Raw genomic sequence first — 26,214 nt, 5'->3', positions numbered from 1 at the left:
ACCTGTGAGGCAGAGGTTGCAGTGAGCTGAGATCACACTACTGCACTCCAGCCTGGGCGACAGAGAGAGACTCTGTCTCAAAACAAACAAAACAAAACAACAACAAAAAACAGAATAATGACACAATTAGATCTGTGTTTCTTACTGCCATGTAGAAAATGAATTAAAATATGGAGAAATTAGAGAAAATTTCTTAGGAGGAAGCTACTGCCATGGTCCAGACAAGATTGAGAAAATTTCTCAATTTTGAAAGAGAGAGAGACACACACACACAAGTTGGGTTATCTGGAAGCAGAGGCTGAGACAGAGTTTGAGGTGCAAGATGCTTACTAGGGGGAAGAAGCAGGGCTGAGCTAAGAGAGAAGTCAAACGGCAATGCAGATCTGACAAAGACCCAGCCTCCCTGGCAGGGAGCTCTGGAGTGAGTATTTCCAGCCCTGGCCAGCCCTTGTCAATCCAACCTATTCTCAGAGTTGTCCTGCAGTTGGCCAAAATGACCGAACTTTTATACCCCCGCCTTGCTTAGGCACCGAGTGAGGGCAGCCATGGGATGGGCATGATCTTGTGCAGGACTGTCCTCTACAGCTGAGGCAGACATTGAAAGAACTGAAGCAGGTGGAAGCTATCTGCTGGCTATTCCCCGTATAGCTGAACGGCAAGTCTTTTTTTTCTTATTTATTTATTTATTTATTTGAGATGGAGTTTTGCTCTTGTTGCCCAGGCTGGAGTGCAGTGGCGAGATCTCAGCTCATTGCAACCTCTGCCTCTTGGGTTCAAGAGATTCTCCTGCCTCAGCCCCTGCTAGTATCTGGGATTACGGGTGCCCACCACCACGCCCGGCTAATTTTTGTATTTTTAGTAGAGACAGGGTTTCGCCATGTTGGCCAGGCTGGTCTCCAACTCCTGACTTCAGGTGATCCCCCAACCTCGGCCTCCCAAAGTGCTAGGATACAAGCGTGAACTGTCATGCCCGGCCAACAGGAAGTCTTTCTTTGGAGGTAGAACTGGATGGTACACCTTCATGTTTACCACAAAGAAAGAGAGGAATTATGATATCTTGAACAAAAGCTATGGGGTAGAAAGGAGTGAATGTGTTTTATAGATACTGTATTTGGTAGATGGGGATAAATAAAAGGGAGTAAATAAAGGTTAACACTGAGTTCTCTCCACTTACATGATTTGATGGTTATTCTGTTATCCATTAATGAACAGTAAACATCAGAAGTAAACAGAACAGATTTGGGGAGATAGATAATAAATTTGATTTTGAACATGTTGATGTTGAAATGTCTGCAGAACATTAAGGTAGAGATGATTTTAAAGAATCAATGCAAATGAGAGGTCCGGAGATCAGAAGCCACTGCTGTATTTACTGACTATACATATACTATCTTTTTTTTTTTTTTCTTGGTCTGTTGCCAGGCTGGAGTGTGGTGGCATGATCATGGCTCAATGTAGCCTCAACCTTCTGGGCTCAAGCAATCCTCTTACCTCAGCCTCTTGAGTAACTGTAACTACAGGCCCACACCACCACGCCCAGCTAATTTTTTCTATTTTTTTGTAGAGACAGGGTCTCACTATGTTGTCTAGGCTGGTCTCAAACCCCTGAGCTCAAGCAATGCTCCTGCTTCTGCCTCCCAAAGTGTTGGGATTACAGGTGTGAGCCAGTCATTGCATTTGGCATTTTTTTTTTTTTTTTAGACGGAGTCTCACTCTGTCGCCAAGGCTGGAGTGCAGTGGCGTGATCTCGGCTCACTGCAAGCTCTGCCTCCCAGGTTCACGCCATTCTCCTGCCTCAGCCTCCCAAGGAGCTGGGACTACAGGCGCCCACCACCATGCCCGGCTAATTTTTTGTTTTTGTTTAGTAGAGACAGGGTTTCACTGTGTTAGTCAGGATGGTCTCGATCTCCTGACCTCGTGATCTGCCCGCCTCGGCCTCCCAAAGTGCTGGGATTACAGGCATAAGCCACCGTGCCCAGCTTGCGCTTGGCATATTATTTTACGTATATACTTTTATTTAATACTCTTCATGCCTTCATGAATTAGGTATTGTTTTTCTTATACCCTTTGGTATATTTTATTAATACCATTTGGGAACAAAAAAACTGAGACTTGAAGAAGTTAAATTTCTGGCTCAAAGAAGTAAAACTTAAGTCTGATGCCAAAACACATACTCTTTTTTTTTTTTTTTTTAGAATAAAAAATAAAAAGAATCTCGCTCTGTTGCCCAGGCTGGAGTGCAGTGGTGTGATCTCAGCTCACTGCAACCTCTGCCTCCCGGGTTCAAGTGATTCTCCTGCCTCAGCCTCCCAAGTAGCTGGGATTACAGGTGCATGCCACCACACTTGGCTAATTTTTGTATTTTTAGTAGAGATAGGGTTTCACTGTGTTGGCCAGGCTTGTCTTGAACTCCTGACCTCAAGTGATCCTCTCGCCTCGGCCTCCCTCTCGCCTCGGCCTCCCAAAGTGCTGGGATTACAGGCGTGAGCCACTGCGCCTGGCCAACAAAACACATGCTCTTAAAGATAAAATTACATTGCTTCTCCATGGAAACCACAGGTAGATAGTATTTGCAGCCATGAAGGTCAGTAGGTCACCTAAAAAGGGTATAGTTCAAACAGGAACAAAAGGAACCAAAAATGGAATTCTAAGGAAGCCAACATTTCCAGGGTGAATCGAGTAAGATGACATAGTCAAAGGGATTGAAAAAAAGTAGAAAGAACAGTTTTAAAAATTGAAGTATGGTATCTCAGAAGTTAAGGCAAAAAGAGAGTTCTAGTCTGCAAATTTGCAAATACCATGTAGGGTGATGGTTTGACAATTAGAGGTTACTGGTGATCTTAGAGTAGTTTATAGAGAAGTCAGATGGCACTGGGTCTAAGAATGAGTGAGAAGACCAGGCGTGGTGGCTCACGTCTAATACCAGCACTTGGGGAGGCCGAGGTAGGCGGATCATGAGGTCAGGAGTTCAAGACCAGCCTGGCTAACATGGTGAAACCCCATCTCTACTAAAAATACAAAAATTAGCTGGGGGTGGTGGCATGCATCTGTAATCCCAGCTGCTTGGGAGGCTGAGGCAGGAGAATTGCTTGAACCTGGGAGGCAGAGGGTGCAGTGAGCTGAGATCACTCCATTGCACTCCAGCCTGGGCAACAGAGCAAGACTCTGTCTCAAAAAAAAAAAAAAAAAAAAAAAAGAATGAGTGAGAAATAAGGAAGCAGAAGAAATGGGTATAGGTTACTTTTCCAGAAATTTTGCAAAGTGGAGGAGATAACAATGCCTTAAATATAAGAAATTTATTAATATTATTAATTGATTAATAATTGATCACTGCTGTATGACTTGGATTTTACATTTCCACCACTTCTTCGTGTTACTTCTTTCTACCCTATTATACCAGTGTCCCATCCCAAGTCTGACACACCTGGAAGCATTGAATGTTGTATTTTGATTGTGGATGACTTGTTTATTTGGTTATATCTTTTGAATGCCTCAGGTGATTCTGTCTGTCTTTGGAGGATGGGCCATAGGCTCCCTGCCCCAACTCCATTATCTGTTTTCCACAACGATAGATAAACATTCACTTATCAGACTAATTCAGCAAAGCATACACGTTCTTAGGTTCTTAGCAAACCAAGTACTTTGTCCACCTCTCCTGTCCATCTCCCCTCCCTCAAATCTTCAGTGGGCAGATGTGGGAGAAGAAAGGAGCTGTCACTCCAAACCTTCTGGTGTTTCAGTTGGGGAGTCTGGCTTCACAGTGAGCTGAAACTTTCCCTTGCCAGCCTCCATCAATCCAGCCCCTTCTGAGGGGGCTGGAGAGTCATTAACATCGCCGTCCACCTGTGCACAGGAAGATGCCTACAGCCACACCAGCAATGATGAAACTGCCCACCAGGACGCCCAGGACCAGCGAAGTGTAGGAGCGGCTTGTTTGGCTCCCTGCAGAACATGCAGAGAGTTAGCCCGAAGAATAGGCCCCAAGGAGTCCATGATTTGAGTCAAACCCCAAAGCGTTTCTTCCCCAGAGGAAAGGGACCCGTTTACCAACTGACTGAAGCTGCGTGTGTTCTGTCCCAAACCCCCAGCTGTGGGCCTCTTGTTGCTCTAGGCATCCATCCTTCAGGTCCATCCATTTGTCTGGAACCCGCCCTCTCCCCAGCTTGCAGGCCTGGGCCCCGTCCCATCATACCTTTCGTGTTTTCCGCGGAAATATGTTTCTGCACATACTGCACACAGGTGTCCTCCAGGAATTCCCGCAGTTCATACCGAGTGCGGTTGTAGGCATTGAGCTGCTGCAGGGCGAAGGTGACCACTCCAGAGGTGACCTGGGTGTCTGCCTGCCACAAGGCTCTCTCCGGCCGGAAACTCACAAAGGAGCTCCCATTCACAGCCACTTCGAAGAAGACATGGGCTCTAGAGCCCTCGGGAGGCAGCTCACAGCCCAGGAAGCAGCGGATGGTCAGAGGAACTGTGGATAGAGAGTCAGGGTCAGGGGACTGTGCAGAGAGGGTGCCAGGTGTGGGGCGAGGCCCAGCAAGGGGAAAAGAACATGGGAAGGCAAGAGTCAGTGCTGTGAGGAGAGGGGAGTCTAGGTCAGGGAACTATGGGGAGAAGGGCCTGGGGCTGTGAGGAGGGGTTTGGGGTTAGACTGTTAGAGGCTAAGAAAGAAGGGGCCAGGGACTATGATGAAAAAAGGGAATTGTCAGGCCTTGTTCAACTGGTGATAGAAAAAAAAAAACGGGGTGAGGCTGGGGCAGGGGCGGTAGCTCAAGCCTGTAATCCCAGCACTTTGGGAGGCCAGGCTGGTGGATCGCCTGAGGTCAGGAGTTCGAGACCAGCCTGGCCAACATGGTGAAACCCTGTCTCTACTAAAAATACAAAAAATTAGCCGGGCGTGGTGGCGAGCGCCTGTAATACCAGCTACTTGGGAGGCTGAGGCAGGAGAATCGCTTGAACCCGGGAGGCGGAAGTTGCAGTGAGCCGAGATCTCGCCACTGCATTCCAGCCTGGACGACAGAGCAAGACTCCGTCTCAAAAAAAAAAAAAAAAAAAAAAAAAGTGGGTGGGGTGGGGGACTAGGAGAGAAAGGAGTTAAAGGCCATGATGCGGGGGAAGGGGGACGGAGTGGGGCTTTGAGAAAAGAAACTGCGGTCTTTGAGAAGAAGGAGTTAGGCTTGTGACGGGGAAGCAGTGGGGCTTTGAGAGAGGAACTTGGGGTCTTTGGGGGAAGAGTTGGGGTCATGAGTGGAGCTAAGAGCGAAGTCATCAGCTTGTATGAGGAGAGGTGGCTGGAGGGTGGAGGGTGAAGTGCTGGGGGGTGTGGGAAGGGAAGGACGGAGATCTATGAAGAAAAGGAGTTGGAGGACTGTAAGGCGAGGGGTGAGGAGTTTTCTGGGGACCTTCGACGTCACGGTGTCAGGGCCTTCCAACAGGGTCTGCCCCAAGAGGTTATGCCAGCAGGACGACCGCCTGAGTCGGGGCTTTCTTAGCGGGGACAACTGCCTCTCTCCAGCCCCTACCCAGCAATCTTCAAAGGCCCAGGCGCCACCGAGCTCCAGTGGCTGCCGGGTCCCTGCAAGCCCCAGCCCGCCTCCACCCGCCAGGCCCCGCCCCCACTAGCCCCGCCCAGACCCCGTCCCCGCTGCGCGCCTACTCACAGGCCAAGGTCCGCTCCTGGTGCACCAGGCGCACGAGGCCGTGGAACTGGAGCAGGTAGGACTGCAGGGCACTCTGCGTGCGCGCCCAGCTCTCGGGCTCCTGCAAGGGCTGCAGCTGGATGATCGTGGTGTTGGTGTCTGGGCCTTCCAGCACGTGCGTTAGGTGTCCCCCCAGCGACGCGTTGCCCTGGTACCACACGTGATAGGGGTCGCGGAAGTAGGAGATCTGGAGCATGTGAAGGCTTTGGAGGCCTGCGGGCAAAGTCAGCGTCAGCCTGGGCCGGCGTGGGAGGGGGCGGCGGGCAGCGGAAGATAATAACCCCCTACCTCGAGGCTGGCCGCCCGCCTTCTCGACTCTTCAAAAACTATAATGTGCCCTCCCACCGCTTCTCCCATTTGACGCTCACAGTAACTCTGCCAGGAGGACAGGACAGGGATTATTATCTCCGTTTACAGATGAGGAAACTGAGGCCTGCAGTGGAAGAGACACTCCTTTCTGCCTCCCTTTTCACCCTCGGCTCTCCCTCCCCCTGTTTCCTGTTAACCAACGGAAACAAATGGTTAACAAATCCTGACCTGAATAAAATCCCAACTCCATCGCCTGTTCTCCATCTCCTCTTCCACTGCCCTGATTCAGGATTCATCCGTCTCATCTGGACTGGGGTAGTAACTTTCTACTTCATCTCCCCGTTCTCTATTCCGAACTCCACCTGACCCAGGGATGAGATCATGTCCTTTTCCTACTTAAAATCTTCCAGTGCCATAACCCTCTCCCCTTCATTAATCAAAAATAATCATAGCCAGTGTCGACTAAGTGCTTATTATAACCTGGGCAATGGGCTTTACATACATTATTATCTTTGTGCCTTTCCCCAATGGCTTAATGCAGTAGCTACTATTATTAACCCTAGTCTACATGGGAAACTGAGGCAGAGATGGTGTAGCAGAGCCAAGATTTGCACGTAGGCAGTCAAGTTCAGCACTCTTAGCCATTCTGCTACACTGCCTCCCCACAGGATCATGTCCAGAGTCTTTAGCCTGGCATTCAAGGCTGCTAGAGACCTGGCCCCAGCTGCCTTTTCTGGCCGCTTCCCGCTGCTTATATATCAAACTAGTTGGGGTTCCTCATGCTGCCTTTGGCTGACACATGAATAGCGTGTCAGGATTGCTCTGCCTCCCTTTTTCTGCCTGGCGAAGTTTATTCATGATTTAAGACCCAGCTCAGAGACTGGGCGCGGTGGCTTATGCCTGTAATCCCAGCACTTTGGGAGGCCGAGGCGGGTGGATCACTTGAGGTCAGGGATTCAAGACCAGCCTGGCCAACATGGCGAAACCCCATCTGTACTAAAAGTACAAATATTAGCCAGGCGTGGTGGCACATGCCTGTAGTCCCAGCTACTCAGGAGGCTGAGGCAGGAGAATGGCCTGAACCTGGGAGTTGGAGGTTGCAGTTAGCTGAGATTGTGCCACTGCATTCCAGCCTGGGTGACAGCGCAAGACTCCATCTCAAAAAGAAAAAAGAAAAAAAGATCCAGCTCAGTTGCCCTCTTCTTGGAAAATTTTTTCTGATGCCCCACGAGACACAGTGGATCTGTTTCAGTGATCCAAGACCACTATATATTAGTGTATATCTCACTGGATTCTAACTGACTGTCTCCAAACACACACAGGCCACACTGGACTCCTCTAGGCTATGGAACCATGCTTGGTAATCTCTGCTTCCTACACCCAGAAAAGAAGCTAGCACAGAGTTGATGCCCAAAGCACATCTGGATGAGTCTGGGGTTGTAAATCTGTGTGTGTGAGTGGGTCCTGTCTATTTGCATTTGAGAAGCTGTGCTTTGTATCTGCAGATGTGAATAAGTATATTTATGGATAACCCTAGACATGGTCCTTAACTACTCTGTGACCCAGTTTCCTCCTCATAAAATGGAGATAGTAATAATATTACCCACCTTTAGGGGTTTGTGCAAGTTAAATGGGTCAATACATGTATTAACCATAGTGAGTAGTCATTGAATACTGGTAATTATTTGCTGCCTCTCTGAGGGGGAGACTGAAACTATGGGGATTGTGAGAGAGGGGAAAGGAGGCCCCTGTGCAATTATAAGGGAGGGTAATAACTCCCTTTTCTGCTTAAACAGGGCCACTTCAGCAGCCTGATCGCCCATAAATTCTATTAGGCAGAGCATCTCTTTCTCCCCAGTTCCACCAGCTGCACCCAGTCTCCTTCCACTTTCCCTAGCCTCCCCTCACCTCTCTCTGCCCCAGTCTTCCCCCAGTTCTTCCATCAGTTTTCCCAATGTCTTCCCATTCCCTCCATTTCTCTTCTCTTCTGAGCCTCTTCCCGTCTCCTCTAGATGTACCCCTATCTCCCCTAGATGTACCCCATCACCCTCAGTTCCCCTTTCTCCCCTCTCCCTGGGGCTGATTCTCCTACCCTCTCTGCTGGTTTCTTTCTCATGTTTCCAGTCATCCTGTTTCCCCTAGCCTCTTTCATCTCCCCCTTTTCAGGGGCTTAAATGTAATAACTCACCTTGGTTTTGGGACATGAACCAGTCCCCAAGACTCTGCCTGCCCTGTAGAGAGATCTAGCCAGCTGCAGACACAGATGCTGTGAGATAAGCTCTCCTGTGGTGTTGCCACGTACCCAGATAGATTGAGATTCTCCAGAACCATCCTGAGGCAGGAGATGTGCCCCCGACTTACCATCTGAGGCGTCTTGGCTACAAAAGGCCCAGCCAGACAGCAGCAGTACCGGCAGCAATGTTGTCAACATCCTGAAGTTGAAGCTCTGGACCTGGGTTCCTGGCTCAGGCTGGCTGCGGGCTCCGCTGGCGGCAGTCTAGGGAAAAGAGAAGTGAGTACCGTCTGGGAGGGGTGGAGTCTGGGCAGAGGAGGATGGAAGGAGGCCAGGAGATGTGAGGAGGAAGAGGCTTATAAAGTGTTATTCCTACTGTGTCTCATTTCCTACTAGGGGGCCGGCCTCCCTCCTGCCCTCCCTCTGCCCCGCCCTTCATTGCGCCCTCCTGCCCAGACCTGCCTTTTCCCTTCTCCTTGGGCTGCTTCCTAGGAACCAGGAACAGGGAGCGGAAAAGGGGGAGAAGAGCTTGGTGAGAAGTCCTGCCGGCGCTGACTCAGAGGGTGGGGCATCTACTTTCAACTTAGAGCACACTCCTCGGTGTAGGATCAGCAGGTTGCTGATGGGGAAATTGAGGTCCAGAGAGGTGCAGGGACTTGCCCAAAGTTTATATATCATGGTGGTGACAGATCCAAGATTAAAATTTAGTTTTCCAGTATAATGGCTACATTTTACCAGAATTTTAAGTAAATATCAATTACATAATCAGGGATCTTGGTCTCAGAAGTAGTCATAAAATGAGTGTAAAGCAGTTCACTGCAGCAATTTTTTTAAAAATAGGAGAGAATTATGAGCAATCTGTATAAATCTCAGAAGATGATTGGTTACCTAAAGCAATATTTTTGAAACTGAGGTCATAATTTATTAGTGGACAATGAAATCAATTTAGCAGGTCATGGTTACCATTTTTAAAAAATGAAATAGAACAGAATACAAAATTTCAGTGCGTCACCCTTAGTAAGAGAAAGTGTTATGTCATGAAATATTTGTTCAGTTGTATATGTGTGCTTTGGTTTTGTGTGTGTATGTTTCTATGATGAGTTTTGGATAGCAGTGTAAAATGCGTTCCTTACTCTAGGAAGCAAGTAGAAAAGTTTTAAAGTCACTCCCTGGAGCATGCTCCTGGCACTTTGGGAGGCTAAGGTGGGCAGATCACTTGAGGCCAGGAGTTTGAGACTAGCCTGGCCAACATGGCGAATATCTCTACTAAAAATACAAAAATTAGCCGGGCATGGTGGTGCATGCCTGTAATCCCAGCTACTTGGGAGACTGAGGCATGAGAATCGCTTGAACCTGGGAGGTGGAGGTTGCAGAGGGCCGAGATCACACCACTGCACTCCAGCCTGGGTGATGCAGCAAGATTCTGTCTGAAAAAAAAAAAAAGAAAAGATTTCACTTCTGTTCAAATAATACATATATAATTTCATCCTCATATATATATATATATATAATTTATTATTTTTTTTTGAGACAGGGTCTAGCTCTGTTGCCCAGGCTGTAGTGCAGTGAAGCAATCACAGCTAATTGTAGCCTTGACCTCCCAGGCTCAAGTGATTCTCCCACCTCAACAACCCAAGTAGCTGAGACTAAAGGTACATGCCACTGTGCCACCACACCTAGCTAATTTTTTTTATTTTTACTGCTAGAGACGTGGTCTCGCTATGTTGCCCAGGCTGGTCTTGAACTCCTGCACTCAAGCAATCCTCTGGTATAGGCAGGAGCCACTGCACCTGGCCAAAATTAACTTTCAGTGTGTATCTGTGTATTTGTATATATATAGGAAAATGTCTGGAGGGGTACTGTCAATAGCGATTACCTCTGGGGAACAGGATTGGGTAAAGGACTGAGGGGGATTTTAACTTTTTATTTTATATACTTCTCCCTGGAGAGTTGACGTCATAGTGAAATCTGGGACAAACTCTGGACATAAACTAAGTACCCATTCTCTGAACTGAATATATGCAAGAGCTTCCATGCTCACCTTTCAGCTGTTGCAAACTGGCTAAGAAATAGCATCAAAGTCTTTTCTTTTTGCAGCTTATCAAAATGGTCTAGTTGGAACAAGGATACGAACCTTGTTTTCCTGCACTGGGCCTCAGGAAAAGTAGAATGACTTAAATCACTACCAATTTGTATTGTCTTGCCTTTTATTAAAAATTATGAAACATTTCTTTTTTCTTTTTTTTTTCTTTTTTTTGAGACGGAGTCTTGCTGTAATGCAGTGGCGTGATCTCGGCTCACTGCAAACTCCGCCTCCTGGATTCAAGCGATTCTCCTGCCTCAGCCTCCCGAGTAGCTGGGATTACAGGCACCTGTCACCACACCTGGCTAATTTTTGTATTTTTAGTAGAGATGGGATTTTACCACGTTGGCCAGGTTGGTCTCAAACTCCTGACCTTAGGTGATCTGCCCACTTCAGCCTCCAAACATGCTGGGATTACAAGCATGAGCCACTGTGCACAGCCTGAAATATTTCATTTTTGAAGAGTTATTTCATGCTTAAAGGATTACATTTCAAACATACCTATCCCCACCACCCAGCATAAGAAATATAATATTGCTAATATAGTTGAAGCCCCCATGGACTCTTCCTCAGTTGCATCTCTCTCTCCCTGCCACAGCCCCTGAAGTAACCACTTCAGATGAAAATGAAGATTTGATATTTTTCATTTCCTTATATTTCTGTATACTTACACTACTTATATATATATCTCTAAACAATAGATAGTGGTATTTCACATATTTTGAGCTTTATATAAATGGTATTAAAATGTATGTATTCCTCTGTACCTTTTGCTTTTTTCACTTAATGTATTAATAAGATTCATTCATGTGGCTATGTGTAGACCATTCATTTTCACTGCTTTAAAATATTCCGGCTGGGGAGGTATTATCCCAGCATTTTGGGAGGCCGAGGTGGGTGGATCATTTGAGCCCAGTTCAAGACCAGCCTGGGCAACATAGTGAGACCCCCATCTCTACAAAAAAAAAAAAATTAGCTGGGCGTGGTGGGGTGTGCCTGTGGTCTCAGCTACTCAGGAGGCTGAGGTAGGAGGATTGCTTGAGCCCAGGAGGTTGAGACTGCAGTGAGCCATGATCATGCCACTGCACTCCAGCCTGGGCAACAGAGCGAGACCCTGTCTCAAAAAAAAAAAAAAATCAATTTTGGGAATAAATCATTATTTATGTATCCATTCTCTTGTTGCTGAACATTTAAGTTTTTTTCCAGTTTTTTGCTATTACAAACAGTGCTGGTATGAACATTCTCATACGCGAATCCTTGTGCATATGTGGGAGTTTTTGTAGGTGCAAACTTGAGAGTGGAATTTCTGAGTAATAAAGTACATGCATCTTCAGCTTTACTAGATATTGCCAAACTGTTTTACAGAAAGGTTGTGCCAATTTACGTTCCCAGCAGTGTATGAGAATTCCCTCGCTTCACATCCTTGCCAGCCCTTGGCATTATCAGATGGTTGGGTGTAAAATGGCATTTCTCTTTGGTTTTAGTTTGTATTTTTCTGATTCTTAGTGAGGTTGTGCATATTTTTGCTTTGCCTTTTTTCTCCCTTGAAGGCTCAAAGGGTGCTTTGGGATGGGTAAGAGAGGGTAAGAGAGTGTATGATTGAACCAATTTGGAATTGAATGCTGTGAGCCTTCCATCTAAGCGGTTAGGGTCTGGGTCCACTTTCACCCACACTATCTTACACAGAGCTCATTACATCAAGGGCTTTCTTTCCTTTTCTTTCTTTTTTTCTTTTTTTTTTTTTTTTGAGATGGAGTCTCGCTCTGTTGCCCAGACTGGAGTGCAATGGTATGATCTCTGCTCCTCTGCTCCTCTGCAACCTCCACCTCCTGGATTCAAGCAATTCTCCTGCCTCAGCCTCCCAAGTAGCTGGGATTACAGGCGGATGCCACCACGCCTGGCTAATTTTTACATTTTTAGTAGAGATAGGGTTTCATCATGTTGGCCAGGCTGGTCTCGAATTCCTGACCTCAAGTGATCCATCCGCTTTGGCCTCCCAAAGTGCTGGGATTACAGGCATGAGCCCCCGCGCCCAGCCACATCGAGGCCTTTCTAATCAGGTTAAGATCCATCATGGACAGACAGCAGCAGCAACAGCTATTTCCCAAGCACCCCTCTCATATACTAGAGCCCTGAAAATTGAACAGTGAGACAATAATACCATTATTATAGGTAACACTTATTGTAGGCCAGAAACAGTGTTCGGCTCTTTACATAAATAATCTTACTTTATTCTTATGCTAGCCCTGTGAAATGGGTTTCACTAGCATCACCATTTTACTAATAAAGAAAGTGAGGCTCAGAGAGGTTAAGTGACTTACCTAAGGTCACACAGCAAAAGCTATAATTTGAAACTTTCTCCCTCTCTGGTGCCAAAGTTTGTGAATTTAACTCCCACACAGTGACTCAAAAATTATTTTGATCACTTTCCATCAATACATTTTTTAACACATACCTCCAACATGCTTGAATGTTTAATATATATGTTATAAAACATTCTTTAAATTCATACTATGTGCTACGCCTTTAATCACTTTCTCTGGGGCAGACCATGCTCATTGTTTCCATGCTACAGACAAAAAAATAAATAAATAAAATAAAGCTGGCTGGGTGTAGTGGCTCATGCCTGTAAATCAGTGACCAGCATGGCAATATATGAGACTCCATCTCTACAAAAAAAATTTTTTTAAATTAGCCAGGCTTGGTGGTACACACCTGTGGTCCCATCTACTTGGGAGGCTGAGGCAGGAGTATGGCTTGAGCCCAGGATGTCAAAAGGTCAAGGCTGCAGTGAGCTATGTCTGTGCCTCTGCACCCCAGCCTGTGTGACAGAAAGAGACCATGTCTCAAACAAAACAAAACAACAACCAAAAAAACTGGGCACGGCGGCTCATGCCTGTAATCCCAGCATTTTGGGAGGCCCAGGCAGAAGGGTCCCTTGAGCCCAGGAGTTTGGACTAACCTGGACAACCCGATGAAACCTCCTCTGCTCCTCTGTACAAAAAAAAAAAAAAAAAAAAAAAAATCAAAGCCCAGAAAAATAGTTAAGTAACTTGCCCAAGGTCACACAGCTTGGAAGTGCAGAGCGAGGATTTGAACTCAGAAAGTCTGGGGCTGGGCATGCCTGTAATCCCAGCACTCTGGGAGGCCAAGGTGGATGGATCACCTGATATCAGGAGTTTGAGACCAGCCTGGGCAACATGGTAAAACCCCGTCTCTACTAAAAATACAAAAATTAGCTGGGCATGGTGGCGTGCCTGTAATCCCAGCTACTCAGGAGGTTGAGGTGGGAGAATCACTTGAACCCGGGAGGTGGAGGTTGCAGTAAGCCGAGATCCTGCCACTGCACTCCAGCCTGGGCAACAGAGCAAGACTCCGTCTCAAAAAAAAAACAACAACAAAAAAACAAGCATGGAAGTATGGAGCTGGGAACAGAGAAAATAAAAAGAGTGTTGGGGGTAGGGAAGTTGGAGGGGGGCAACTTGAGCATTTTCTCATTCTAAACCCAGGGATGGGGGTGGGGAAGAAAAGAGAAATGCTGTTGTTGGAGCCATGGCCTACACTGCATCTGGCCTGGGTGGCTGAGGTGTAGAAAATCACAGAGTGGGCACCAGGCCAGCAGCTGGGATTTGACTGAGACCTAAAGAATGAGGGTCCCGTTGAGCAAAGGGAAATGAAGGAAGCAAGCAGTGGTGTTTCCTACTCCAGAGAGCACATGCTGGAGGAAGATAAGGGAGACAGGAAGCTGAGCTGGGGCCAGAGCTGGTGCAGCCCCAGTGGGTGAGGGAGGCCTTGCCAGGGCAGCAGGAGCAGGGACGGGCCAGGGACTGGCCCTGTGCCCAGCTGGACTTCAGAGGACCAGGCTCTCCCACCCCTGTTGTTAGCTACTGAAGAACGGCAGTTTAAGCAACCTGGCCCAATTTGGGTAACAAAGGAGTGTGGACCCTTCAAAGGCACTTCCCCCTTAGGATGAGGAATAATAAAAATAACATGTGCGAAGAGCTTACAATGTGCCAGGCACAGTATTAAGTAAGCAGATTCCATGTATTTTTTCTCACTAGTACCCTGTGAAAAAGTCTGAAGAAAGTCCAGGCCAGGTGCTCGGGCCTGTAATCCTAGCACTTTGGGAGGCCAAGCTGGGAGGATTGCTTGAGTCCACGAGTTTGAGACCAGCCTGAGTAATATAGCAAGACCCTGTTGAAAGACAGACAGACAGAAATAGAGAGAGAGAGGAAGGAAGGAAGGGAGGAAGGAAGGAAGGAAGGAAGGAGGGAGAAAGAAAAAAGAAGGAAAGAAGAAAAGAAAGAGAGAGAAAGAAAGAAAAGAAAAGAAAAGAAGGGGAGGAAGAAAGAAGGAAGGGAGGGAGGGAGGGAGAGAGAAAAAAAGGGAGGGAGGGCAGTCTGAAGAAATAGCTGTCATTCCCATTTTACAGATGAGGACACAGAAGGACAGAACAGTGAACTGAGCTGCTCAAAGACATCCAGCTAGTAAAAGGCAGAGTTGGGACTCAAACCCAGGTGAGTTGGATGCCAAAACATGCTTTCTTCATTATTAGACCATCTCATGAGGATAAACAAGATGATGCGTTCAAAGCTCCCAGAACACAGTACATGTTCAGTAGGTGGAAGAGATAAGAAAGGAGCTTAGCAGCAAACAGAACGGACCCTGTCCAGGAGGGATGGACATCAAGTATGACTTCTTGAAGAGAAGGCAAAGGAATAGATGTTAAGTCTTAATCAGAATTTCCCCTGTATCATCCCCCCAACACACCCCAACTTAGGGAACATGAAAAGAAGCTTCAAACACTCAGGATGATGCCTGCTCTTGCCTACCCCAGCAATTGGTGGGAGCCTAGTATTGTTGGCTTGGCTCCTGCCTATCTCTCTAGCCTTATCTATCCATGTATTCCAGTTTCAGCCAAATCCATTCCTCCTGGTTTCCTGAACACAGAACACATAAATATTACCTTTTCACTTTTTTTTTTTTACAGTAAGCTAAGGTTAATTTATTATTGAAGAAAGAAAAATATTTTTGCATAAATTTAGTGCAGCCTAAGTGAACAGTGTTGATAAATTCTACGGTAGTGTACAGTAATGTCCTAGGCCGTCACGTTTGCTCACCACTCACTCACTGACCCACTCAGAGCAACACCAAGTCCTTCAAGCTCCATTCATGAAGTACACACTCTACAGGTGTACCTTTTAAAATCAACTATACCATATTTTTACTGTACCTTTTCTATGTTTAGATTTCCTTTTTAAATTTTTATTATACTTTAAGTTCTGGGGTACATGTGCAGAATGTGCAGGTTTGTTATGCAGGTATACACTTGTCATGGTGGTTTGCTGCACCCATCAACCCGTCATCTACATTAGGTATTTCTCCTAATGCTATCCCTCCCCTAGCCCCCCACCCCCTGACAGGCCCCAGTGTGTGATGTTCCCCTCCCTGTGTCCATGTGTTCTGATTGCTCAACTCCCACTGATGAGTGAGAACATGCAGTGTTTGGTTTTCTGTTTTTGTGTTAGTTTGCTGAGAATGATGGTTTTCAGCTTCATCCATGTCTCTGCAAAGGACATGAACTCATCCTTTTTTATGGCTGCATAGTATTCCATGGTATATATGTGCCACATTTTCTTTATCCAGTCTATCACTGATGGGCATTTGGGTTGGTTCTAAGTCTTTGCTGTTGTGAACAGTGCCACAATAAACATACCTCTGCATGTATTCTTTATAGTAGAATGATTTATAATCCTTTGGGTATATACTCAGTAATGGGACTGCTGGGTCAAATGGTATTTCTGGTTCTAGATCCTTGAGGAATCGCCACACTGTCTTCCACAATGTTTGAACTAATTTACTCTCCCACCAACAGTGTAAAAGTGTTCCTGTTTCTCCACATCCTCTCCAGCATCTGTTGTTTCCTTTTTAATGATCATCATTCTAACTGGCATGAGATAGTATCTCATTGTGGTTTTGATTTGCATTTCTCTAATGACCAGTGATGATGAGCTGTTTTTCATATATTTTTTGGCCACATAAATGTCTTCTTTTGAGAAGTGTCTGTTCATATCCTTTGCTCACTTTTTGATGGCGTTGTTTTTTTTTTCTTGTAAATTTGTTTAAGTTCTTTGTAGATTCTGGATATTAGCCCTTTGTCAGGTGGACAGATTGCAAAAATTTTCTCCCATTCTGTAGGTTGCCTGTTCACTCTGATGATAGTTTCTTTTGCTGTGCAGAAGCTCTTTAGTTTAATTAGATCCCATTTGCCAATTTTGGCTTTTGTTGCCATTGCTTTTGATGTTTTAGTCATGAAATCTTTGCCTATTCCTATGTCCTGAATGGTATTGCCTAGGTTTTCTTCTAGGGTTTTTATGGTTTTAGGTCTTATGTTTAAGTCTTTAATCCATCTGGAGTTAATTTTTGTATAAGATGTAAGGAAGGGGTCCAGTTTCAGTTTTCTACATATGGCTAGCTAGTTTTACCAACACCATTTATTAAATAGGGAATCCTTTCCCCATTGCTTGTTTTTGTTGGATTTGTCAAAGATCAGATGGTTGTAGATGTGTGGTGTTACTTCTGAGGTCTTTGTTCTGTTCCATTGGTCTATATATCTGTTTTGGTATCAGTATCATGCTGTTTTGTATACTGTAGCCTTGTAGTAGAGTTTGAAGTCAGGTAGCGTGATGCCTCCAGCTTTGTTCTTTTTGCTTAGGATTGTCCTGGATATGCAGGCTCTTTTTTGTTCCATATGAAATTTAAAGTAGTTTTTTCCAATTCTGTGAAGGAAGTCAATGGTAGCTTGATGGGAATAGCACTGAATCTATAAATTACTTTGGGCAGTATGGCCATTTTCATGATATTGATTCTTCCTATACATAAGCATGGAATGTTTTTCCATTTATTTGTGTCCTCTTATTTCCTTGAGCAGTGGTTTGTAGTTCTCCTTGAAGAGGTCCTTCATATCCGTTGTAAGTTGTATTCCTAGGTATTTTATTCTCTTTGTAGCAATTGTGAATGGGAGTTCACTCATGATTTGGCTCTGTCTGTTATTGGTGTATAGGAATGCTTGTGATTTTTGCACATTGATTTTGTGGTGTTCTCTGTATTTCCTGAATTTGATTGTTGGCCTGTCTTGCTAGGTTGGGGAAGTTCTCCTAGATAATATCCTGAAGAGTGTTTTCCAACTTGGTTCCATTCTCCCTGTCACTTTCAGGTACACCAATCAAATGTAGATTTGGTCTTTTCACATAGTCCCATATTTCTTGGAGGCTTTGTTTCTTTTCATTCTTTTTTCTCTAATCTTGTCTTCTCACTTTATTTCATTAAGCTGATCTTCAATCTCTGTTATCCTTTCTTCTGCTTGATAATTCAGCTATTGATACTTGTGTATGCTTCACGAAGTTCTCATGCTGTGTTTTTTGGCTCCATCGGGTCATTTATGTTCTTCTCTAAACTGTTATTCTAGTCAGCAATTCATCTAATCTTTTTTCAAGGTTCTTAGCTTCCTTGCATTGGGTTAGAACATGCTCCTTTAGCTCGGAGGAATTTGTTATTACCCACCTTCTGAAGTCTACTTCTGTCAATTCTTCAAACTCATTCTGTTTCCAGTTTTGTTCCCTTGCTGGCAAGGGGTTGTGATCCTTTGGAGGAGAAGAGGCATTCTGGTTTTTGGAATTTTCAGACTTTTTGTGCTGGTTTCTCCCCATCTTCATGGATTTATCTACCTTTGGTCTCTGATGCTGGTGACCTTCGGATGGGGTCTCTGAGTGGACGTCCTTTTTGTTGATGTTGATGCTATTCCTTTCTGTTTGTTAGCTTTCCTTCTAACAGTCAGGCCTCTCTGCTCCAGGTCTCCTGGAGTTTGCTGGAGGTCCACTCCAGACCCTGTTTGCCTGGGTATCACCACTGGAGGCTGCAGAACAGCAAAGATTGCTGCCTGTTCCTCTGGAAGCTTTGTCCCAGAGGGGCACCCACCAGATGCCAGCCAGAGCTCTCCTGTATGAGGTGTCTGTTGGCCCCTATGGGAGGTGTCTCCCAGTCAGGATACATAGGGGTCAGGGACCCACTTGAGGAGGCAGTCTGACCCTTATCAGAGCTCAAATGTTGTCCTGGGAGTTCTCTTCAGAGCCATCAGGCAGGGACGTTTAAGTCTGCTGAAGCTGTGCCCAAGCCACCCCTTCCCCCAGGTGCTGTGTCCCAGGGAGTTTTTTTTTGTTTTTGAGATAGAGTCTCACTCTGTCACCCAGGCTAGAGAGTGCAGTGGCACAATCTCAGCTCACTGCAACCTCCACCTCCTGGGTACAAGCAATTCTCCTGCCTCAGCCTCAGCCTCCCGAGTAGCTGGAATTACAGGCCCCTGCCACCACGCCTGGCTAATTTTTTTTGTATTTTAGTAGAGATGGGGTTTCACCATGTTAGTCAGGCTAGTCTTGCACTCCTGACCTCAAATGATCCACCCGTCTCGGCCTCCCAAAGTGCTGGGATTACAGGCATGAGCCACCGTGCTGGCCAGGGGTTTTATCTATAAGTCCCTGACTGGGGCTGCTGCCTTTTTTTCAGAGATGCCCTGCCCAGAGAAGAGGAATCTAGAGAGGCAGTCTGGCCATAGCAGCCTTGCTGAGCTGCGGTGGGCTCTGCCCAGTTTAAACTTTCCTGTGGCTTTGTTTACACTGTGAGGGTAAAACCACCTACTCAAGCCTCAGCAATGGCGGATACCCCTCCCACCACCAAGCTCAAGCTTCCCAGGTCGACCTCAGACTGCTGTGCTGGCAGAGAGAATTTCAAGCCAGTGGATCTTAGCTTGCTGAGCTCTGTCGGGGTGGGACCCATGGAGCCAGACCACTTGGCTCCCTGGCTTCAGCCCCCTTTCCAGCGGAGTGAACAATCCTGTATTTTTTGAGATGGAGTCTCGCCCTGTCACCCTGGCTGGAGTGCAGTGGTGCGATCTCCGCTCACTGCAACCTCCGCCTCCCGGGTTCAAGTGATTCTCCTGCCCCAGCCTCCTGAGTAGCTGGGATTACAGGCGCCCACCACCACGCCCAGCTAATTTTTGTATTTTGAGTATAGACGGGGTTTCATCATGTTGGCCAGGCTGGTCTCGAACTTCTGACCTCGTGATCCGCCCACCTCGGCCTCCTAAAGTGCTGGGATTACAGGCAGGAGCCACCGCGCCCGGCCTGCAGAGTGAACAATTCTGTCTCACTGGCGTTCCTGGCATCACCGGGGTATGAAAAAACAAACAAAAAAAACTCCTGCAGCTAGCTCAGTGTCTGCCCAAATGGCCCCCCAGTTTTGTGCTTGAAACCCAGGGCCCTGGTGGCATAGGCACCGGAGGGAATCTCCTGGTCTACAGGTTGCGAAGACCTTGGGAAAAGCACAGTATCTGGGCCGTAGTGCACCGTTCCCCAGGGCACAGTCCCTCATCACTTCCCTTGGCTAGGGGGGATATCCCCTGACCCCTTGCGCTTCCTGGGTGAGGTGACGCCCCACCCTGCTTCGGCTTGCCCTCCGTGGGCTGCACCCACTGCCCATCCAGTCCCAATGAGATAAACCGGGTACCTCAGTTGGAAATGCAGAAATCACCCGCCTTCTGCGTTGATCTCACTGGGAGCTGCAGACCGGAGCTCTTCTTATTCGGCCATCTTGCCAGCAAATCCTACATTTCTTAAGGTACACAAATACTTCCGTTGTGTTACAATTGCCTAAAGTATTCAGTATCATAACATGTTCTACAGGTTTGTAGCCTAGGAGCAATAGGCTATACCAAGGAGCCTAGGGGTGTAGTAGGCTACGCCACCTAGGTGTCGTAGGGCATCAGCCATTGCTGAGTCTTGAGTAGGTGGTTTTACCCTCACAGGTTTAAAAAAAAAAAAAAAAAAACAACACCTTATTATGCCGGGCGCGGTGGCTCACGCCTGTAATCCCAGCACTTTGGGAGGCCGAGGCAGGCGGATCGCGAGGTCAGGAGATCGACACCATCCTGGCTAACATGGTGAAACCCCATCTCTACTAAATATACAAAAAATTAGCTGGGCGTAGTGGCGGGCGCCTGTATTCCCAGCTACTCGGGAGGCTGAAGCAGGAGAATGGCGTGAACCCAGCGGGCGGAGCTTGCAGTGAGCCGAGATCGCACCACTGCACTCTAGCCTGGGCGACAGAGCGAGACTCCGTCTCAAAAAACAAACAAACAGACAAAAAAACCCTTATTTTTGTAGAGATGAGGTCTTGCTATGCTGCCCAGGCTGGTCTCAAACTTCTGGGCTCAAGTGATCCTCCCACTTTAGCCTCCCAAAGTGTTGGGATTACAGGCATGAGCCACAGCACTCAGCCGCTTTGCACTTTTTTTGTCATGTCTTTAGATAAACAAAAGTTCCTAATTTTAAGGTGGTTATATTTATCAACCTATTCCTTTACAGTTTGTACTTCTTGTGCCTTATTTAAGCAACCCTTCCCTAAACCCCAAGGTCATTAAGATATTCTGTTTATGTTCAAAGCTTTTTGGTTTTGTCTTTCACCTTGAGGTATGTATGGTATGAAGTAGAGGTCAAGATTAGTTTCTTTTAGTGGATATCCACTGTCGCAGACAGAACCAGTTATTAAAAGTTGGCCTTTCCTTACTGATCTGCAGTGGCATCTCTGACTTACAGTAAATATGTCTATTCTGCTTCAGTGGCCTGGTTGTCTCACCTGGCACCAATGCTCATTATCTCAATTAGTATTATTTCTTCTTTTTAAAATTTTTTTTTCGAGACGGAGTTTCACTCTTGTTGCCCAGGCTGGAGTGCAATGGCAGGATCTCAGCTCACCGCAACCTCTGCCTCCCAGGTTCAAGCGATTCTCCCGCCTCAGCCTCCTGAGTAGCTGGGATTACAGGCACGGGCCACCCCACCCGGCTAATTTTGTGTTTTTAGTAGAGACGGGGTTTCTCCATATTGGTCAGGCTGGTCGCGAACTCCTGACCTCAGGTGATCCGCCTGCCTTGGCCTTCCAAAGTGCTGGGATTACAGGCGTGAGCCACAGTGCCTGGCCCTCAATTAATATTATTTCATAATGTATTTATATCTTGTAGATCAAGTCTTCCCTCTTTGTTCTTCAAGAGTGTCTTAGCTATTTTTGAATATTTGAACGTCTGCACCTAAATTTTGGAATCTTTTTTATCACGTTGATCAAATTTTGGTTGGTATTGCATTTAGCATGTAAATGACTGGGAAGAATTGACATCTTCACAATATTGAATCATCCAGTGCATGATGGGGTGTATTTTTTTTCATTTGTTTACATCTTCTTTGGTATCTCTCAGAGTTTTATAATTTTCTCTCTGAACATATGGCTCATCCTCTGTTAAATTTTCCCCTATAAGTTCTTCATATATACATATGTATATATATTTTTTGAGACAGAGTCTTGCTCTGTTGCCCAGGCTGGAGTGCAATGGCACAATCTTGGCTCACTGCAACCTCCACCTCCCAGATTCAAGCGATTTTCCTGCCTCAGCCTCCAGAGTAGCTGGGGTTACAGGCACACACCACCATACCAGGCTAATTGTATTTTTAGTAGAGACAGGGTTTTACCATGTTGGCCAGGCTGGTCTCGAACTCTGACCTCAAGTGATCTGCCCACCTTGGCCTCCCAAAGTGCTGGGACTACAGGCATGAGCCACTGCACCCAGTCAAGTTCTTCATATTTTTAAAATATTATTGCAAATAATTTTTTTAATATCTAATGGTCTGCTTATTCTCAGCATATAGAAGTACTGATGATTTTGTTGCATTACTTTTGTGTCTAGCAACCTTAATAAATTCTTTTGTTTGTTATAATAATTATTTTTAGACTCTTTTGGATTTTCTACATGCATAATCATAGCACCAATTGATAACGACAGATTATTTCCTCTTTTTTAATTTTTATAATGGTTGTTTCAACTTATTAACCTCTAGTACAATGTTTAACAGAGATAGTAATAGAAGGCCAGGCACAGTGGCTCACGCCTGTAATCCCAGCATTTTGGGAGGCCGAGGTGGGTGGATCACTTGAGGCCAGGAGTCTGAAACCAGCCTGGCCAATATGGTGAAACCCCGTCTCTACTAAAAATACAAAAATTAGCCGGGTGTGGTGGTGCATGCCTGTAATCCCAGCTACTCAGGAGGCTGAGGCAGGAGAATCACTTGAACCCGGGAGGCGGAGGCTGCAGTGAGCCAAGATCGTGCCACTGCACTCCAGCCTGGGCAACAGAGCAAGACTCTGTCTCCAAAAAAAAAAAAGTGATAGAGAATATAAGAGAATATTCTTGCCATTTTCCTGGTTTAAAAAGGAATGCTTTCCAGGCCGAGTGCGGTGGCTCATACCTGTAATCCCAGCACTTTGGGAGGCTGAGGCGGGAGGATTGCTTGAGCCCAGGAGTTCGTCTGGGCTCTGCAAAAAATACAAAAATTAGCCAGGCATGGTGATGCATGCCTGTAGTCCTAGCAACTCGGGAGGCTGAGGTGGGAGGATCACTTGAGCCCAGGAGGCTGAGGCTGCAGTAAGCTGAGATCGCACCACTGTACTCCAGCTGGGTGACAGAGCAAGACCCTGTCTCAAAAACAAACAAACAAAAAAACAAAAACAAAAAACCCCGATAATGCCTAAGGGGCAAGTAGGGGTGAGGAAAAAGTTGTTTCAAGTACAGGGTGAAGAAGGTACAAAAGAATATAATAGGAAAGGAGAAAGAATATAACATACTTGAGAAACCAGTAATACTTAAGTATGGCCAAATAGGAGTAGGTGATAGGAAGGAAGAAGTGATATGAGGAGGTAAGCAGGAGTCAGAAGAAGAGCCTTTCATAATACACAAAGGAATCAAAATTTTGAATTGAGGTGCTTCCCACCACCTTCTTCAGCCCTACTAATTCCTATTAGAATACTCAGGTGTCACCTACTACAGGAAGCCTTCACTGACTTCATGTCCACAAGCCAGGGTTAGATGCTCCCTCTGTTCTACTGGAGCCCTCTCTTTCCCTTAGTTCTTTTTATTTTTTTTAAATTTTTAAATTAATTAATTAATTAATTAATTTTTTGCAGGCAGCCCCCAAACCAGAATAAGTTCAGAGAGTTTTCCTCCTTTACTTCTTTAAATGATAATTGTCTATTTATGCATCTGTCTTCCACACCAAAAGCCATAAGAGGGCAGAGAATGTGTTTTAAAGTTCTGTATTACCAGCTTAGCAGAGTATTTGGCACATCGTAAGTACTCAATAGATTTTTTTTTTTTTAAATCAATGAATAGATAAACAGGACTTCCAGGGAAGGAGAAAAAAACTGTAACTTAGTAAAGCTCCTGGCACAAAACTGGCACTGAGAAAAATTCTTTTATCTTTTTGTGCCTTCACTTTCTCATCTGGCAAATGGGGACAAAAAAGCTATCTCAAAGGAGTATCATGGGTCTATAAATTACTTAATCAAGGGTCTGACACTTAGTGTCAACGATAATTGTCAGCATGTTAAAAACGTAATTCTTGGCCAGGAGCAGTGGCTCACTCCTGTAAATCCCAGCAGTTTGGGAGGCCGAAGTGGATGGATCACTTGAAGTCAGGAGTTCGAGACCAGTCTAGCCAACATGATGAAACCCCGTCTCTACTAAAAATACAAAAATTAGCTGGGAGTGGTGGCAGGTGCCTGTAATCCCGGCTACTTGGGAGGCTGAGGCAAAAGAATCATTTGAATCTGGGAGGTGGGGGTTGCAGTGAGCCAAGATCACACCACTGCACTCCAGCCTGGGCAACGGAGCGAGACTCTGTCTCAAAACAAACAAACAAACGAACGAACAAACAAAACCAACCATAATTCTCATTGAAATAGACAGTGAGCATGGGTCAGAGTTTCATTTAACTCATTAATGAAGGGACAAGCAGGACGACAAAGCCAGTTCAAAATAGAATATAAGAACTAGAGCTTTGGCTGGGCATGGTGGGATTACATCTGTAATCCCAGCACTTTGGGAGGCCAAAGTGGGTGGATTGCTTAGCCAGGAGTTCAAGATGAGCCTGCGCAACATGGCAAAACCCCGTCTATACGAAAAGATACAAAAATTAGCTGGGCATGGTGGCACATGCCTGTAGTCCCAGCTACTTGAGGGACTGAGGCAAGATCACTTGAGCCTGGGATGTGGGAGGTCAAGACTGTAGTGAGCCGTGTTTGAACAGAACTGCACTCCAGCCTGGGCAACAATGTGAGACCCTGTCTCAAAAAAAAAAGAAAAAAGAACTTGAGTTTTTATAGTCAATGGAAAAGAAAAATATTGAAGTAAGATTGCTAAATTAAATACTAAATGGGTTAATGTCCTACAGAGTAATAATATCATAACCTTTGGGATTATCTTCTCTACCAGACAGGAAAGGAAATTGTCACATCTTATTACTTTACAGAATTGTACAATGTCTGGGCCCTAATTAATATGAAAATAGTGTCATGTTTCTTTTCAGGGACAGATGACAAGTAGATTTGCTAGTCAATGCTTTATCATGACAGCAAAAAGTCACACAATCATCTTTTTACCTTAGTAACACATTTCAGATAATTTTTCTTAACACTAATAAGTTTAATTCAGTAGACACTAACAGTTATAAGGCTCTCAATAAATGTTTGCTGAAGGGATTTTCAATCTATTAGGCTTATTCTTTCCCTCCAGTTTCTCTCCTCCTGACCTGGCACAATTGATTAGCAGCAGAGTTTGGGGGCTATGGGGAAGGTAGGCTAATAGGGGGAATTCTGTAGGACACGGATCCTCTTCTCTCCCTTAGCCTGGTGTGGTAGGGCTAGTTTTGTATCATCAAATAGGCAGAGAAAGTATCTGCTTTGGATATCAGCAAAGGAAGCACCCTTTTCCCATCTACCAACCACCCCTCTCCCCGCCAGCCAATAAGAACATATTTTCTATGAAAGAATTGGGTATTTCTTTTTTTTTTTTTTTGAGACAGAGTCTCGCTCTGTCGCCCAGGCTGGAGTGCAGTGGCATGATCTCGGCTCACTGCAACCTCCACCTCCCAGGTTCAAGCAATTCTCATGCCTCAGCCTCCCAAGTAGCTGGGATTACAGGCGCTCGCTAACACACCTGGCTAATTTTTGTATTTTTAGTAGAGATGGGGTTTGTTGGCCAGGCTGCTCTCAAACTCCTGACCTCAGGTGATCTGCCCACCTCGGCCTGCCAAAGTGCTGGGATTACAGGCGTGAACCACTGCACCCTGCCAGAATTGGGTATTTCAAAAAGGCAGTAGACATCATAAAAATAATAATAATAATAATTTTGTTGGATCACATTCCATTTATTCCACCCTCCCACCTCAGCCTCCTGAGTAGCTGGGATTATGGACACACGCCACCACATCCTGCTAATTTTTTTTTTTTTGCAGTGACAGGGTTTTGCCATGTTACCCAAGCTGGTCTCAAATTCCTTGGCTCAAGCAATCCACCCGCCTCAGCCTCCAAAGTGCTGGAATTACAGGCTTGAGGCACTGTGCCCAGCCTCACTTTTTAATTTTTAAGAAATTGTGACAAAATACATGTGACACAACTTACCATCTTAACCATTTTAAAGTGCATAATTCTGTGGCAGATTTAGCTACAGGTCTGAGTTCACTTAGAACATGAGCATAATAAAAACGTGGTCTGAGGCCAGGTGTGGTGGCTCATGCCTGTAATCTCTACACTTTGGGAGACCAAGGCAGTAGGATTGCTTGAGCCCAGGAGTTCAAGACCGGCTTGGGCAATACAGTGAGACTTTGTCTCTACAAAAAAATTAAAAATTAAAAATTAGCTGGGCATAGTGTCACGCATCTGTGGTCCCAGCTGCTTGGGAGGCTGAGGTGGAAAGATCACTTGAGCCTGGGAGGTCGAGGCTGAAGTGAGTGGTG

General features: G+C 45.8%; 1 protein-coding gene across 3 annotated transcripts in view; it reads right to left on the bottom strand.

Annotated features, from left to right (window-relative positions):
- Positions 1-26,214, bottom strand: part of PROCR (protein C receptor) — a 63,867-nt gene that overhangs the window by 32,392 nt on the left and 5,261 nt on the right. Inside the window, exons 1-5 of one of the 3 annotated variants that reach the window (XM_024239013.3) lie at positions 8,704-8,786; positions 8,370-8,505; positions 5,661-5,912; positions 4,193-4,471; positions 3,278-3,942 (exon numbers count right to left, since the gene is read on the bottom strand). In XM_024239013.3, coding sequence (XP_024094781.1) covers positions 3,827-3,942; positions 4,193-4,471; positions 5,661-5,912; positions 8,370-8,439 — 717 coding nt within the window. In that variant the 5' untranslated portion in view covers positions 8,440-8,505; positions 8,704-8,786 and the 3' untranslated portion in view covers positions 3,278-3,826. Of the gene's footprint in view, positions 1-3,277; positions 3,943-4,192; positions 4,472-5,660; positions 5,913-8,369; positions 8,652-8,703; positions 8,787-26,214 lie in introns of those variants that run through there. The other 2 variants (XM_054542192.2, XM_024239014.3) reach the window with 2 other exon arrangements.

This window comes from Pongo abelii, chromosome 21 (assembly GCF_028885655.2).
Source record: "Pongo abelii isolate AG06213 chromosome 21, NHGRI_mPonAbe1-v2.0_pri, whole genome shotgun sequence".
NCBI lineage: Eukaryota > Metazoa > Chordata > Mammalia > Primates > Hominidae > Pongo > Pongo abelii.
Note: the sequence above shows the minus strand (reverse complement) of the source record. Positions and strands in the feature narration are given on the sequence as shown.